The 16445-nt window shown below is 38.6% G+C and overlaps 1 protein-coding gene across 2 annotated transcripts in view; it reads right to left on the bottom strand.

Annotated features, from left to right (window-relative positions):
- Positions 1–1475: 1475 nt before the first annotated feature.
- The window catches only part of LOC127526236 (tripartite motif-containing protein 29-like), a 38284-nt gene continuing 23314 nt past the window's right edge, over positions 1476–16445 (bottom strand). For both annotated transcript variants that reach the window (XM_051921163.1, XM_051921164.1), the window contains exons 7-9: positions 8228–8328; positions 5182–5308; positions 1476–1893 (exon numbers count right to left, since the gene is read on the bottom strand). In XM_051921163.1, coding sequence (XP_051777123.1) covers positions 1757–1893; positions 5182–5308; positions 8228–8328 — 365 coding nt within the window. In that variant the 3' untranslated portion in view covers positions 1476–1756. The remainder of the gene's footprint in view (positions 1894–5181; positions 5309–8227; positions 8329–16445) is intronic.

Raw genomic sequence — 16445 nt, 5'->3', positions numbered from 1 at the left:
AGGGTCCGTCGGATAGTCGAGCCTCGGATTCAGGAGGAACAGTGTGGTTTTCGTCCTGGTCGCGGAACAGTGGACCAGCTCTATACCCTTAGCAGGGTCCTGGAGGGTGCATGGGAGTTTGCCCAACCAGTCTACATGTGTTTTGTGGACTTAGAAAAGGCATTCGACCATGTCCCTCGGGGAATCCTGTGGGGGGTACTCCGAGAGTATGGGGTACCGGCCCCCCTGATAAGGGCTGTTCAGTCCCTGTACGATCGGTGCCAGAGCTTGGTCCGCATTGCCGGCAGTAAGTCGAACCCGTTTCCAGTGAGAGTTGGACTCCGCCAGGGCTGCCCTTTGTCACCGATTCTGTTCATAACTTTTATGGACAGAATTTCTAGGCGCAGCCAGGGTGTTGAGGGGGTCCGGTTTGGTGGGCTCAGGATTGGGTCACTGCTTTTTGCAGATGATGTTGTCCTGTTTGCTTCATCAGGCCGTGATCTTCAGCTCTCTCTGGATCGGTTCGCAGCCGAGTGTGAAGCGGCTGGGATGAGAATCAGCACCTCCAAATCCGAGACCATGGTCCTCAGCCGGAAAAGGGTGGAGTGCCCTCTCAGGGTTGGGAGCGAGATCCTGCCCCAAGTGGAGGAGTTCAAGTATCTCGGGGTCTTGTTCACGAGTGAGGGAAGAATGGAGCGTGAGATCGACAGGCGGATCGGTGCGGCATCCGCAGTAATGCGGGCATTGCATCGGTCTGTCGTGGTGAAAAAGGAGCTGAGCCGCAAGGCGAAGCTCTCAATTTACCAGTTGATCTATGTTCCTACCCTCACCTATGGTCATGAGCTATGGGTAGTGACTGAAAGAACGAGGTCGCGAATACAAACGGCTGAAATGAGTTTCCTCCGCAGGGTGTCTGGGCTTTCCCTTAAAGATAGGGTGAGAAGCTCAGTCATCCGGGAGGGGCTCAGAGTAGAGCCGCTGCTCCTCCGCATCGAGAGGAGTCAGATGAGGTGGCTCGGGCATCTGATCAGGATGCCTCCTGGACGCCTCCCTGGTGAGGTGTTCCGGGCACGTCCAACCGGGAGGAGGCCCCGGGGAAGACCCAGGACACGCTGGAGGGACTATATCTCTCGACTGGCCTGGGAACGCCTTGGGATTCTCCCGGAAGAGCTAGAAGAAGTGGCCGGGGAGAGGGAAGTCTGGGCATCTCTGCTCAAGCTGCTGCCCCCGCGACCCGACCTCGGATAAGCGGGAGACAATGGATGGATGGATGGATGGTTTTTATCATCCTCTTTACCAGGCGTTTCCTTGTGTGCTATTTCACCATTGAGATGGCCTTTCTGTCCTCCTTTTTAAAGGTGTCCACCATAATCAGTGGTGTGCCTTTACTCACTATGGGTTACCAAATGACAATTTCAGAAAATGAAACTTACATGCATAATAAAATATTTTCCAAGTTTAATTTTATTGTACATACAGTTGTGGACATTAAAATTGATTTTTTTTCACAATGTCTCTAGGTGTGTTCATGTTTTTGACAAGAGTGCGGTCAGCAAAATACACAACATAAAACCGATGGAATGAGTCCATTTGCCAATGCTACATAAAACATTAAACGATCCATGAAGCGTCACAGTAATAAATATTGTAGCATGAATATTAATCCAAAACATTATTTCCAATAGCGAAGATCTTGCAAACAAAAAGGCATCCAATATAAAGTTGTGTTCAGAAACCAAGAGCTGTTTTCTTTAGGGTTTGTGCCAAATTCTTTCACTTACTGAAGCTCCACATAGTTAGAAGGAAAAAGTCCATACTGTCCCTTTGGACTACAGCCTTTCCACCAGCCATCATCAGTCATTGTAATATTGGTGATTATATCATCCACGTTAAATGAAATTTCGTCCTTTTCACCTAAATAAATGAAACATACAAATAATATAAAGACTTTTGAACTGAAAATGGAACCGTAGCATTTTAGATATCAAACATTTAATTTGTGAGACGTTCACTTTGTGGCTACCAAAAAGAGACAAAGCTTGGTACCATTAGCAGAAAGCACTCTCTGAACTTGAATACTTGGTAACACTTTGCTTTCATCTGTCACTCATTTTCAGAAAAGATTCTTTCAAAAGTGTAACAACCATTGCCACTTTACAGCTTATCAAAATGAAGTTAGAGGGGTGTCGTGGTAAAGCCGTTTATAATTATGTCGTGCGTTCGTGAACCCCACCTGTTAGTTTGAAATTAACTTTTTCAAAAAGAACCACAGATGGAAAATAGTGAACATTTAAATAAATATTTGGAAATTTGCTTTGCATAGAAAAATACAGACACCTGAAAAAAATGAGCAGGTAGTGTAAAGGACAATCAGACTTTAGGGACCTTCACAACCTGACAATGTTTTTGCAAGAATTACCTGAGTCGAGGTTGACAAGCTTGCTTGAGTTAAATGGCCGTTACTTGTCAGACTTGTTCTAATTTTGAAATGACGGCACACACAATGTAAACTGATGGGGGTGAAAAAAACTGTATACTTTTATCAAAACCTCTCCGCTTTCTTTATCCCTCCAAGCCACAATGTAGCTTTTGAAGCAAAGCATTGCAGTTAACCAAGCAGACAATCTTGTCACATACATGACTGTTTCAAAAGGTCTAAGTGGAGCAACGCCTGACTGGATCACTTTAAACATGACCTTACGTACGAGTCATTCAACCCTGACCCAGTCCACACTTTGTTTTCTGTGCATATCACAGAGCCTCATGTTGGCTGATACACATGGAAACTGGCAAGCTGCAGCCAGAAAATGTTATGCGCCATCAATGTCCGACACTATGGATTAAGCCCCTTCATGGGCATCTTGAACTTTCAGAATAATTGTATGATGAATACAAAAACAAGATTGCTTTTAGGTCAAAGCCAAAATGGCAGTACCAGTTGTACTTACAAGAATCAATCCAAGAGAAATGCATTATAAATTTTTTCAAAAACCTCACAATGACATTACACAATGAACAACTGTTGTGTTGTGAAATTTTGCATTTAAGTTGATAAATATTGTGTATGTCTTTGTTTGGTTAAGTACCTCTACCCCCCTTTAGGACTAAGTCTCTGTAATTTTACGATAGGGTTAGGGGAACTGCCTCAACAGGTTTTGCAATTGATTCTCTGCAGGGCTCTCTCAATCAACACCCGCATGGAAGCCAACTATCTAGCTGGCAAGCTTCACCTTAAATGGTTTTCGGAGCAGGTGTGAAGGTGTTCTGTCCCCTCATTGGTCAGAAGTATGGCTGTTTGGAATTGGCTTGTATCATAAGCCTTCAAGTACCACGATGCCCTATTGGCTGTAGGGTGTGGACAGAAAAATCTATAAATGTGCTTGCTTTACCTCTCTCTCTCTCTCTCTCACACCAAATAATGAAGGAACATCTCACACACCATGGCCTGAAAAAGACAGCACAATGAAGAGCGCAGCTCGGCAGCCATATTGAGACAGGCATGAGGCCTGTTCTGAACAAAGCGGACCACAAATGATGCCTTAACTAGAGACATTAAAAATTAATTAACAAGTCTGTGTGCCCCCTTAAAACTACTCATCAATATTTACCTGGTTGTATGGTTTCCACAATTCAAATGCACTTTGCATATTGTTATTTATGAATATTAGTAATAATACATTATTTAAATGGTAACTTAACTCCTGCTCTTCTGTCGCTCGCTGTTTATCTTCGGACGTTGCTTTCAGACAAGGTATATTTATTATAAAATTTCATGCCAGGAGTTTTAAAACACATGAATTTTGCATACACCGATTAGCTAGCTTACAATATGTTAGATGAATTTCGCTTAAACTCTTTAATCTATCTATTTTCCCCCAATAATTAACTTTTTTGATATTGCCTAGTACCTTCTGACATATCTTCCTTTCCCAGGCTGTAAAACAATTTAGTAATTAGTTTGAACAAATGTTTTAAAAGTGAGGTATATTTCGGGAGAAGGATATGCTTTTGATGTCAAATGCCTATACAAGTGTCCAGTATTTGAATTCATAGATAAAGCTAAGTGTCATCAGCATAGCAGTGAAACTGAAATGCCATGATGACAGAAAATACGGCCAAGAGGCAATAGGTGTATAGTAAACAGTAACGGGCACAAAATTGAACCCTGCGGAACTCCTTGAAAACTACATTCCTCTTAAACTGAAAGCTGTTCATTTGAACAAACTGCCTCCTGTCCGAATCATTATAAATGATTCACTAATTAAGCAGATCAAGCAATGGAAAGTGAACTGGTACTGAACTTAATTAATCTAGTAACATTCTCTTGATGAACCTTATTAATGCTATGACATGACACACTGACATTTTGATTTCTTCAGTGGCAGGTAAGTGTCTAATGGCTCAATTTTATGACCTGAAATGGGTAGCTCAGCAAAAAGTAAAACTGCATGGTGTGATAAAAGAAAAACAGACTAGGCTAAGAATTTGTCACTTGTTATGGAGTTCCAAGGTTGATAATATGTGTAACAAAAATAAATCAAGCTTTGTATTAAAAGTTTTGCTAAAAAAATGGGTAGGAATATTGAAGTGCACATTAAAATCACCCATTAGAATGATATTAGGAGTCATTGCATTCAGTATAGTTTAAACTACTAACTGCTCTGTAATAAAGACAATTGGTCCACGAGATCAGCAGATGGCCCATAAATTGTCCAAAATCAATGAAGTTCATCATGTGAGTACATCAATACAGTTTGGAGTGATGCTAATGAATAGTAAATTGTAGGAAGTAATCCATGATAGTAGTTAAAAATTTGACCACAATTAGAATTCGACAACATACTTGTTTCAATAACTAAGACACACATGAAAGTCAACCATAGCCAAAATAGAAGAGAAGCACGGTAATCGCCAATAGTAGCTACAAACATTTTCAGAAATGTACAAACAATGTAAAAATCTAACCATTTTCAGAGTCACTGTCCAATGAATTAAAAAGTTCAGACAATAAAAACAGGAATACAAAACAAAGTTAATGAGCAGCAGCAACCACAACACACCAGGGTTCACTCACACTTCCAGCCTAAGTTCTTGCTTATTTTCACACAGCTAAAGTAACAAACCAGTTCTTAAACAATGCAAGAAAAACAAAAGATATAAACTCACGTCTATATAATTTTAAAGTCTATTTTCCACACTAACCTGTTTCATAGTCAAAAAGTGCTAACGCGCACACTCCTTTGTCCTCACCGTCCATTTGTTCTGGGTTAACACAAATGTCATCATACAAATTGTCGTTACTTTGGACAGAAACAGCTTGTTTCACCTTCTGTAGAAAGAACAAAGACAACAATTATGCAGACTAACAAAAATATGCAAACACTGGGATGTTTATTGTTTCCAGGAAAATAATGAGAAAACAGTCATAAATAAGATATCTACAGCTCAAGTTTACTTTGCTTCTATATTTTGGAGTATTTGGGACACTTTCAAATGTATTCCTTACTATGTAAATAACAGAAATAAAAAAACTGTAATCCTATCCTTGAATCTGAATTTAGATCCTTATGTGGCTCTCAATTATTTTCTATGTGACCTAGCTGATCACCTTCAATATCTTTTGTGTAAAACAAATAACAAGAGTGTGGCAGACGGCTGGGGGTTATGCCCAGCCAGGATGCCTGGAAGGACCATGAGAGGGACTACACCTCCCCTGGACCATGAGAGGGCAGCCGCCCTGGTCTGTATGGGGGCCACGGGAACCGAGCATGGAAGATAAACCCTACTGGGGCCCGTTGCCACCACAGGGGGGTTGCCCGGAGGATTGTTGAGCCCTGGATGACAGCACTACCACCACACCCATAAGTGCTGTCGGAAGTAATTCCAGGGACACATGGAGTGCTTCAGGATGCTCATGTGGCTCTTCTGCCACATCAGGAAGTGACGCTGAAAGACCATCACAGAGCACCTGGAGCACATCTGGGTGTACATAAAAGAGGCCACCTCCCTCAAGTAAGGAAGCCGGAGTCTGGAGGAAGAAGGCAACACTTGGGAGGAGAGGAGGAAAGGTGGCAGGAGACATCCGGAAGGTAGAGATCCGAATTGAACAAGGTTGTTTGGTGCATGGGCATGGTGTTGTGTGCTGGACTTTGTAAATAAACGTGTGTGATTATGGGACATTCTGTGTCTACTCTTGTGGTAGGTTAGCCTGGACACAAACAGGCAAAGAAATTATTAAAATACTTTGAGTGTCACAAACGTTATGGTTTAATATCATTTTCAGAGAAATTAACCAAACCTTGTAGCCAGGCCAAAGACTACACGTGATCATATCAGTCGAATCGACCAAAACTAAAAGGGCAATTTCACACTCAATGTGACACTTCTTTGCTTTTGTCATATAGTGTGTATAAAAATATTTTGATATGACATTTGTGTATTGTTATAATTATATTTCTAAAAAAATATTTTAAAATGAGTGGCATGTGCAAATGGAACAGTTATGTACAATTTTAAATATAGTATGGAAATTCTATAGTGACAGATGTAATGTAAATCCAAGAGATGCAAAGGCAGGTTCCTCTGCTTTTGTTTAGCTTGCACATTTGAGAAGGTCTTCTACAGTGTCAGTGGCTGTTTATTACTTGGTGAAGAGCATTTAGGACTGACGCCAGTAAGTACATCATTCAATTCAAGCAAAAACCTTGACAAGTGGACAATGGCCAAGGTGAGATGAAGTGCATTTTCAAATTACTCTGGGATCTCGAGAACCAAATTCAGCAACTCCTCACTAGATGGACTGAACTGAGTTAAATTAAAGGCTCGCCTCCTGAAAGAGTCCTCCTCGGCAGCTGAAATCATTGTAGCTCATTGCGATTCAGCAACTTCAACTCCACACCATGCCTCTCACTTTCAGGGTCAAGTGAGCTTTACCTCCATGTAGCTTTGGAACAATAACAATGACAACAAGGGAACTGGCGTGTTTCAGCCATGTGGGCAGGTGTTTAAGGCTAGATCACTTCCATCGGTGGAGGCAGGCATCTCTGTCCAGAACCATTTTGACCCTCTCCACTCACCCACCATGCTGGCAGCTCTTGGTCATGTATGTGTTATTGGATATTCTATTATACACAACTTCAATATTTCTTGCCCAAAACAGTAATCTTTTGTTACTTGTATTATTTTCCCTTTATATTCTTGTTAAAGGCATAGCCATTGTGATTGAGCAACAAAGCATTTCACTGCATATTTTACTGTACAGTATTTATAAATTGTATTTGATAATAAAATTTGACTGTGGTGGGTTGGCACCCTGCCTGGGATTGGTTCCTGCCTTGTGCCCTGTGTTGGTTGGGATTGGCTCCAGCAGACCCCCGTGACCCTGTGCTCGGATTCAGCGGGTTGGAAAATGGATGGAATAAAATTTGATGGATATTAATTTCTCAAAACTTTATAATCCATTTAATACAGTTTAAGCATCATAGGCAGCTAGAGCCCCCTCTGGAAGTACAGAGCACAAGAGTAGAGTGAAATACACCGAGTTAAGAACACAGTCACAATCACAACTACAACATTGGACAATCAACCTAAACTTCATATTAGATGAAAGAGGAAAGTAAATTCAAGTACCCATTGAAATGCCATGTCAGACACACGGACTGTGCAGACTATACGGTCTGCGGGAATGTCACTCCCACTGTGTCACTCAAAAGTTAGGCTGAAAGCTTGCAACTAGTATATTATTACTTCATTGTACATAAGATTAGCTATGAAAGTATCTGCTGTCTGATACACATCCACCATTCCCACCTTTAACAGTTGATAAATCCAATTTCTGGACTAATTTAATTCAACTACAGGGTCACTGAATTGCGGCCCATGCAAGTACCATGAGGTGTGAGGCACAAACTAGTGCCTATATATATATATATATATATATATATATATATATATATATATATATATATATATATATATATATATATATATATATATACACACACAAAAACTATTTTCAGTCATACTGTAACACCAAATGTACTTGGAATTTGGAAGGAAAACCAACAGTACACAGACATAAAAGAAGTTAGAATTTATATACAGCTACTACAAGCCATGTACCAGCAACACAAAAAAAAGACAATTCCAAGCTTTATTAGTTATAAAATGCTCCAGATAAATTGCACATTGTTGAACACACAATCATTTCCTTTAAGACATGCAATAGGAACAGAAAAATTAAACATACCGTTGGAGACTTCTTGTTAGATTTTACTGAAGGTTTCATCATCTTTGAGAATTCAGGAAATGTCAACTTATTAAATGCTTTTTTTATTGCTGGCATTTGCCCTGATGATAAAAAACACAGATAAATTGAATAAAAAAAATTAATGTTCTAATAGTGTCTCCATCACGTTTAATGTTCATTTTTCTAAACGGGCATAATGCCCCTCATTTTTCCTCTGAATAAGGCTGTAAAGATTTACCTGGCAAACTAATCCTTTAATTTGTGAGAAGTTAAGATTCAGTCACTTGCAGCAATTTTATGGACTGTGGAAGCAAACTGGACAGGAACAACATGTAGACAATCACTTCATGTGATGCCTTCCCTAGTAAGAGCATTTAAACCCCACTGTGACTCATCAATACATTCTTTGCTTTGTTCATCCACATAATCTTTTTTTTTGTGAGCTTTCCTGCACACGCAGCTTGAGACTACAGACAAAATTAAACCAGTTCGATTTTATTTTATTTTTTTTTTATATATTTTTATTTTATTAATTTTCATTGTAATCATTACATACAAACAGATCAATTTATAACCCAACAAATTTGAAGACTAATCAAACCCCACCCCTGAGAAGGAGAGCTTAGCTAAAGGAAAATTGCTTAAGGCTTTTTAATAAGGCAACATTAAACACAGCGCATCACTTTTTCCACATTTTGTTATGTTACAGCCTTATTCCAAAATGGATTAAATTCATATTTTTCCTCAGAATTCTACACACAACACCCCATAATGACAACGTGAAAAAAGTTTGAGATTTTTGCAAATTTATTAAAAATTTAAAAACTGAGAAATCCCATGTCCATAAGTATTCACAGCCTTTGCCATGAAGCTCAAAATTGAGCTCAGGTGCACCTGTTTCCCCTGATCATTCTTGAGATGTTTCTGCAGCTTCATTGGAGTCCACCTGTGGTAAATTCAGTTGATTGGACCTGATTTGGAAAGGCACACACCTGTCTATAGAAGGTCCCACAGTTGACAGTTCATGTCAGAGCACAAACCAAGCATGAAGTCAAAGGAATTGTCTGTAGACCTCCGAGACAGGATTGTCTCGAGGCACAAATCTGAGGAAGGTTACAGAAACATTTCTGCTGCTTTGAAGGTCCCAATGAGCACAGTGGCCTCCATCATCTGTAAGTGGAAGAAGTTCGAAACCACCAGGACTCTTCCTAGAGATGGCCGGCCTTCTAAACTGAGCGATCGGGGAGGTGACAAAGAACCTGATGGTCACTCTGTCAGACCTCCAGAGGTCATCTGTGGAGAGAGGAGAACCTTCCAGAAGGACAACCATCTCTGCAGCAATCCACCAATCAGGCCTGTATTGTAGAGTGGCCAGACGGAAGCCACTGCTTAGTAAAAGGCACATGGCAGCCCACCTGGAGTTTGCCAAAAGGCACCTGAGGGACTCTCAGACCATGAGAAAGAAAATTCTCTGGTCTGATGAGACAAAGATTGAACTCTTTGGTGTGAATGCCAGGCATCATGTTTGGAGGAAACCAGGCACTGCTTATCACCAGGCCAATACCATCCCTACAGTGAAGCATGGTGGTGGCAGCATCATGCTGTGGGGATGTTTTTCAGCGGCAGGGACTGGGAGACTAGTCAGGATAAAGGGAAAGATGACTGCAGCAACGTACAGAGACATCCTGGATGAAAACCTGCTCCAGAGCGCTCTTGACCTCAGACTGGGGCAACGGTTCATCTTTCAGCAGGACAACGACCCTACGCACACAGCCAAGATATCAAAGGAGTGGCTTCAGGACAACTCTGTGAATGTCCTTGAGTGGCCCAGCCAGAGCCCAGACTTGAAACCGATTGAACATCTCTGGAGAGATCTTAAAAACCGATTGAACATCTCTGGAGAGATCTTAAAATGGCTGTGCACCGACGCTTCCCATCCAACCTGATGGAGCTTGAGAGGTGCTGCAAAGAGGAATGGGCCAAACTGGCCAAGGATAGGTGTGCCAAGCTTGTGGCATCATATTCAACAAGACTTGAGGCTGGAATTGCTGCCAAAGGTGCATCAACAAAGTATTGAGCAAAGGCTGTGAATACTTATGGACATGGGATTTCTCAGTTTTTGTATTTTTAATAAATTTGCAAAAATATCAAGTAAACTTTTTTCACGTTGTCATTATGGGGTGTTGTGTGTAGAATTCTGAGGAAAAAAATGAATTTAATCCATTTTGGAATAAGGCTGTAACATAACAAAATGTGGAAAAAGTGATGCGCTGTGAATACTTTCCTGATGCACTGTATGTCACATTAGATGTTTAGCTTCATGGCAGTGAGCTGCGGGCTGACTCAGACTCACTAAGATTATATAAATGAGGTCTATGACTGAAAATCTTTGGAAATGTGACAAAGGCTTAAGACGGGACTCACCTCCTATATGAAGACGACTCGTAGGTGCATTCTCTTATGTATTCTAATTGACCACACAAATCCTTTTGATTTTGTTTCTCTTTTCTAAATAGTGTGTCCATTTATTTTACATTTGTTCCTTTCTCTAGGACCGTGGTTTTCAAACTGTGGGGCACGCCCGGTGAGCGAATATTGCCATATGTGGCGAAATTTCGCTATTCGTAGGAAAATTTTAAACGTGCAGCGGTGCATCGGCAGCAAAAAAATATAGGAATAAATTTTATTAGGCTGTGGTGGTTTGGCACCCTGCCCGGGATTGGTTCCTGCCTTGTGCCATGTGTTGGCTGGGTTTGGCTCCAGCAGATCCCCATGACCCTGTGTTCGGAATCAGCAGGTTGGAAAATGGATGGATGGATGGAATTTTATTAGGGTTTCAAAAAAATGTTAGGGGGTGCGAGTAAGACTATCCTGAAAACTCGGGTCGCAAAAACTTAAAGGTTGAGAAATGCTGCTCTAGGATTTAGCCAGGTTTCTATAATTGCTAGAACATATTTTTGTGCGGCTACATAAATCTCCATTTGTTATATATTCAAATGTTAAGTGGTTTTTATTGAATTCCTGATTTTAGATTAGATTACATTAGATAAAGTGTATTATTCCATTGAGCAAGTTCAGATGCATAAAATATCAGAAACATAAAAAATAAGAATATAGATTCACAGGACAGATAATACAGTCAATCAATCAATAAGTACATTTTTTAATAAACATAAAATGTAAACTTATTTTTTACAGGAAGTCAAGTAACTATAAAGTTACTTTTTAAAATATTGTCAATTTTTCTGTTTGTTCTCTTGCATGGATGCAGTTTGAAATTAAACAGAACTGTTCAATGGATAAATAAAGAACTAAAAAAAAAAAGATACAAAGGGAAAAAACAGACAAATAAGAAATACTGTATTAGACAAATGATTCTAGCACTAACCCTCAGATGTATTTAACCATGGGAGCAACCATTAAAAAGCACAGTAGGAAAGCTGCTAAGAAAGAAATATTGTGGATAAGGGGACCTAAAAAATGACCTAAACAGATTCTTAGAGTATTAGTTTAAAATAAACAGTCAAGGTGAAGTGCATTAGAAAATGTAAGGGTGAACACAAACATAAAAACTGTGAAATGGACAATGCTCTAAACTTGCATTTTTTGATCATTTTATGTCTGAAGAATCACTCAAAAGTAGCAGGGACTGCCAAGAAGATTTTTAGACTTCACCCATTTTAATTTGAGCAGCACTTTTCCCCTCTACAATTCCCAAATGACTAACACATTGAAAGGAGCTGATAACGTGTCTACTCGAGTTCTCAATTAGGTTAGTGAGTACACAAAGATCCCCTCAAAACAATTTTTTTGAAGATAATTGCAAACTGGGCAGATTCCTAAATCCTGGACACTTGCAAATACTATTCCATTACAAGAAAAGGGTGATGGGATGTATTCACATAAGTACTGGCCAATAAGTTTAACTTGTGTTTTGGATAAAAGCGATCATTAAGGAAAAGACTGAGCATCAGGTGGTAGGAACAGGAATACTAGTGAGCAGTCACGATTGATTTAGATCATAAGTTTGCAAACTTTTTCGTCCCACAGCCCACTTTGCAAGAGAAATTTTGTAAACCCCCCCCCCCCCCCCATTATAACAGTTTTCCATCTTCAAGCCGTTTGATATTTTCAACATAAATATCAACTAATGATACATTACTGCTTATGCCATTAAATTATTGAAAAAGTAGTGGCCAATGTGTTTCATCTTGAACACAGTTATTGCTATACCGATTTTGATTAAACGTAGCCCATATGTAAAGATTGTAAAGTGTATCCTCGAACAAAATTATGCATAGTTTCATACAATGGTTTAAATATGAAAATTCGGAATACATATTAGTAGATTGTATTAAATTAGTAAGAATCATATTGTAATAATTAAAACATCAAATGTATTAGAAAATTGTTTATTTCGAACTTACAAAGTAAAAATACAAAGAAAAAATAAGAAATTAATGTTAAGGATGAGTCTGATGCATTTTTAAAAGTTTGTTATTATCGGATTTCACTTTCGTTAAAAACAGTTGTAAATCGCCACACTCGGTTATATGTAATCAGTTCCTTTTCTTAGATAGTAAATTCGCTACAGCACTAAACACACGCTCAGTCAAACAAGAAGATGGAAATGCAATTAAAAATGTCTGCAATATTTCCCATAATCCAGGGTACAGTGTCAGTATTGATTTCTGAAGCCAGAATTTTATTTTTTGTTCTTCATTTGTTGCGAGTTCTAGGAGTTCCACTTCTAAATTTGATGATCCTGCTGTGTTTACATGTGAGGAAGGATCCAGAACCCCAATTTGGTATATTCATGTTTAGAATATCCTTGAATCGCTCATTGAAATCAGCATGGAGAACCTCCAAGTGCTGGCAGTATGTAAGTAAATCTTCCTTTTTGAGAGACACTGCTGATAAATTTGAAAAGTGCATTCGGCCTAGATTCTGCTTGAACAGAAGAAGTTTCCCCACAAAAGCTGCAATAACGTTTTTTGTTTTAATTAAATTCATCATCTTGTAATTGTAGATTGACTTCATTAAATATTTTATAGAGGTTCTGTCAAACAAGCGATGTCATTTTTGGATGTAATCAGGTTGGCCCACAATCCGTCGTCTCGTTTTATAGGAACTCTAGTACTGAATCAAACAAATTGTAAAATCGATTCAAACAAACGACTTTTGAAAGCCAACGAACTTCTGTGTGAAGCAGCAAACGATTGAAATCTTCATTGGTTTCACTACAAAGTTGGCTAAACAATCTGTCACTCAATCAATTGCTTCTAATCTTGTTGACTGCCCTAATAACGTAATGGAGCGACGTTTGCAGTGGTTCACTTAAATTCTTCGTAACCAAATGTTGACAATGAAGAACATAATGTATAGCGAGTACATTTGGTACGGCTTGTTTCAAATGCGCTATGAAACCATTGTGGCGCCCTGTCATTGCCAGAGCACCACCAGTAGCAGCAGACAAAATATTAATAGGAATGTCTCTCTCTTGAAAAAACTTCATGGTATTAAATATAGATTCTCCATTTGTATCCGCTTCCAAATTTTTAGCAAATAATTCTTGACAAACTTTTTCTTCTTTTATGAACCGTACGTATAAGAGTAGTGCATCATTATTTGGAAGAGCTGATTCATTGAGTTGAAGGAAAAATTGGCATATCTTCAAATAATCGCACAATGATTTTTCAATGTCTTCAGCCATTTCATTGAGTCTTCTTTGCACTGAATTATTGCTCAAGAGAAGTTTCCTGATGATATCTAATGCTGGCTTATGAAGCACAGTGTTTATTACTTCTTTTACTACCGGCAAGATTAATTGCTCACCAATTGTGTGTGGTTTTCCCGCTTTTGCGATTAATAATGAAATATTATAAGAAGCTTGTAATCCTTCATTATCTTGTTTAGTGGACGATGCAAAAAGTTTTGATATAGTTGGACGTTTAAAATATTTTCTTCTAGTACTTGAAAATAGGACAAATCTTTATCCTTTTTGTCAGCATGCATTTTAGTCAAATGCTCTTGTAGCCTAGAAGGCTTCATTGCTTAATTTGAAAATATTTTGGCAAATCAAACACATAGGTAGTAATTGGTTCGTAGGAGAATGAATAAAGCCATGTTTTAAATACTCAATACTGTACTGTCGACATTTCTTCTTAGATTGAGACATAGTGAATTAATAAAATTTGCAAAAATATTCACAAAATAAAAGATTTAATTTACACTTTGTATGACTCCACTTATCACACTTTCGACTGATTGTTGGCAAAGCACACAAAAAAATAATGAAAATTATTCCTAAACCACTGGTATTTATAGATTTGAAATCCAGCCCGAATCGACTTGCATGCATTGACTTGTTTGCGATACCATCATACTCGTACTGTGAACAAGTCACTGCAAGCACCCATGTTCCTGTCGAAACTTGCTCAATTGCGTGAATTACCTACGTAATAGTTGTCCGACATACTACTAGTTAAGACTCATCTGCTGCACGGGTAGACTAAAGTCTGTATGACACGATCAATTTTTATATAAAAAATTGAACTTAAAATATCATGTACGCAGGGCCGGATTTTCCTATAGGCTAACTAGGCTTCAGCCTAGGGCCTCAAGATCAAGAGGGGCCTACATTCAAATTGTTAGCAAAATTTTATTATCTCTCATGTAATTTACAAACTTAAAAATGGAAGGTGAAAGGGCCTCATAAGTGGAATAGCCTAGGGCCTCTTTTCATATAAATCCGGCCCTGCATGTACGACACGTTCAATTTTTTATTTTGCACGCAAACGCAATTTTGTTCCTCCGACCACGGCATTGTCCGAATAATTATAATAATAAGTAAAATTACACAAGATATAAACACCAAAGCTACAAATTGTGAATTTCCCATCGGGATTAATAAAGTATCTATCTATCTATCTATCTATCTATCTATCTATCTATCTATCTATCTATCTATCTATCTATCTATCTATCTATCTATCTATCTATCTACAAAACATAACCACAGAACACAGTATAATAAGTTTCAAATAATATTTGCTTTGCCTTTCCCTCTAGTTAGCAATAGAAGTTGGTACTAACTAAAATTAGGGTTTCTTTCTTGCCATTATTTTTACTCTTAATATAACATTCAAAATTTTGTTTATTTTTGTACAAATAAATTAGAAAAGCAATTTTTATATATATTTTGAAATGAAATATAACGAATATATTTACTATTGTAAACAAACTATTATACACACATACAGTATATACATGCCCTGTTTTCTCATTAACATAGAAAATTGACATATTTCTGTCAGACAGTCAATTTTCAAATGATTAAATAATTGAAATAGAAAATTAATGAAAAAATTGATCGTATAAGATGGACATAAGATAAATTAAATTGCAGAATTTAAATTTTAAATGATTATTCAATCGCAAAAATCACTAAAATAATTTTTAAATATATATTCATTTTCTTCAATAAGGAGCCACCGACCCCTAGACCGCCTGAATGCCCCCCAAATGCTTCTGAACCCACTATTGCCCCCTTAGAAGGCTTCAGCGCCCACTGGGGGGTGGTACCGCCCACTATGGGAAGCTATGGATTAGATGATCATGGTTTTACTAATATGCAACCAAAGCATGTAATCAGAGAAGTGCATATGATATTTAGCTTAATAATCAAAAAGCTTTTGATTATGTCCCATGTGATTGGCTAATGATCAAACTAAAAGATATAGGAATTCAGAGCATTTTGAGTAGATGAGTGTAAAATTGTCTTAAACATCAGGAGCAAATGTTATTGTGAGAGGAGATAATTTACAATTAAGTGATGTTAAAACTGCTGTCCCTCATTGCTGGGGCAGCTCCTCCTTTTAATACAAAAAATATGAATTTGCACAAGTACCAAGTAGTTCAGTCTGCACAAGATCCTAAACTAGATGAAATAGCAGAGAATAGAGAATCAGAGGACAATAAAACGGGACCTTGACAAAATTCATGCCTGGACAGATTTTTGGAAGATGAAGCTGAATGCAGATAAATATAAACTAGTGAGGATACTGATGAACACATTGACATTTTATCCTGCCAGGTGCCACCACTGCCACTGTTGCCACCACCTCTGCAGGCAACAAAAGCCCTAAGCCCATTCATTCATTTGAACTCCCCTCCACAGCTTAGCATTGCTACAGTAGCAGCAAAAAACCTTCTAAAC

This window comes from Erpetoichthys calabaricus, chromosome 18 (genome assembly GCF_900747795.2).
Source record: "Erpetoichthys calabaricus chromosome 18, fErpCal1.3, whole genome shotgun sequence".
In the NCBI taxonomy this organism is placed as follows: Eukaryota; Metazoa; Chordata; class Cladistia; order Polypteriformes; family Polypteridae; genus Erpetoichthys; species Erpetoichthys calabaricus.
Note: the sequence above shows the minus strand (reverse complement) of the source record. Positions and strands in the feature narration are given on the sequence as shown.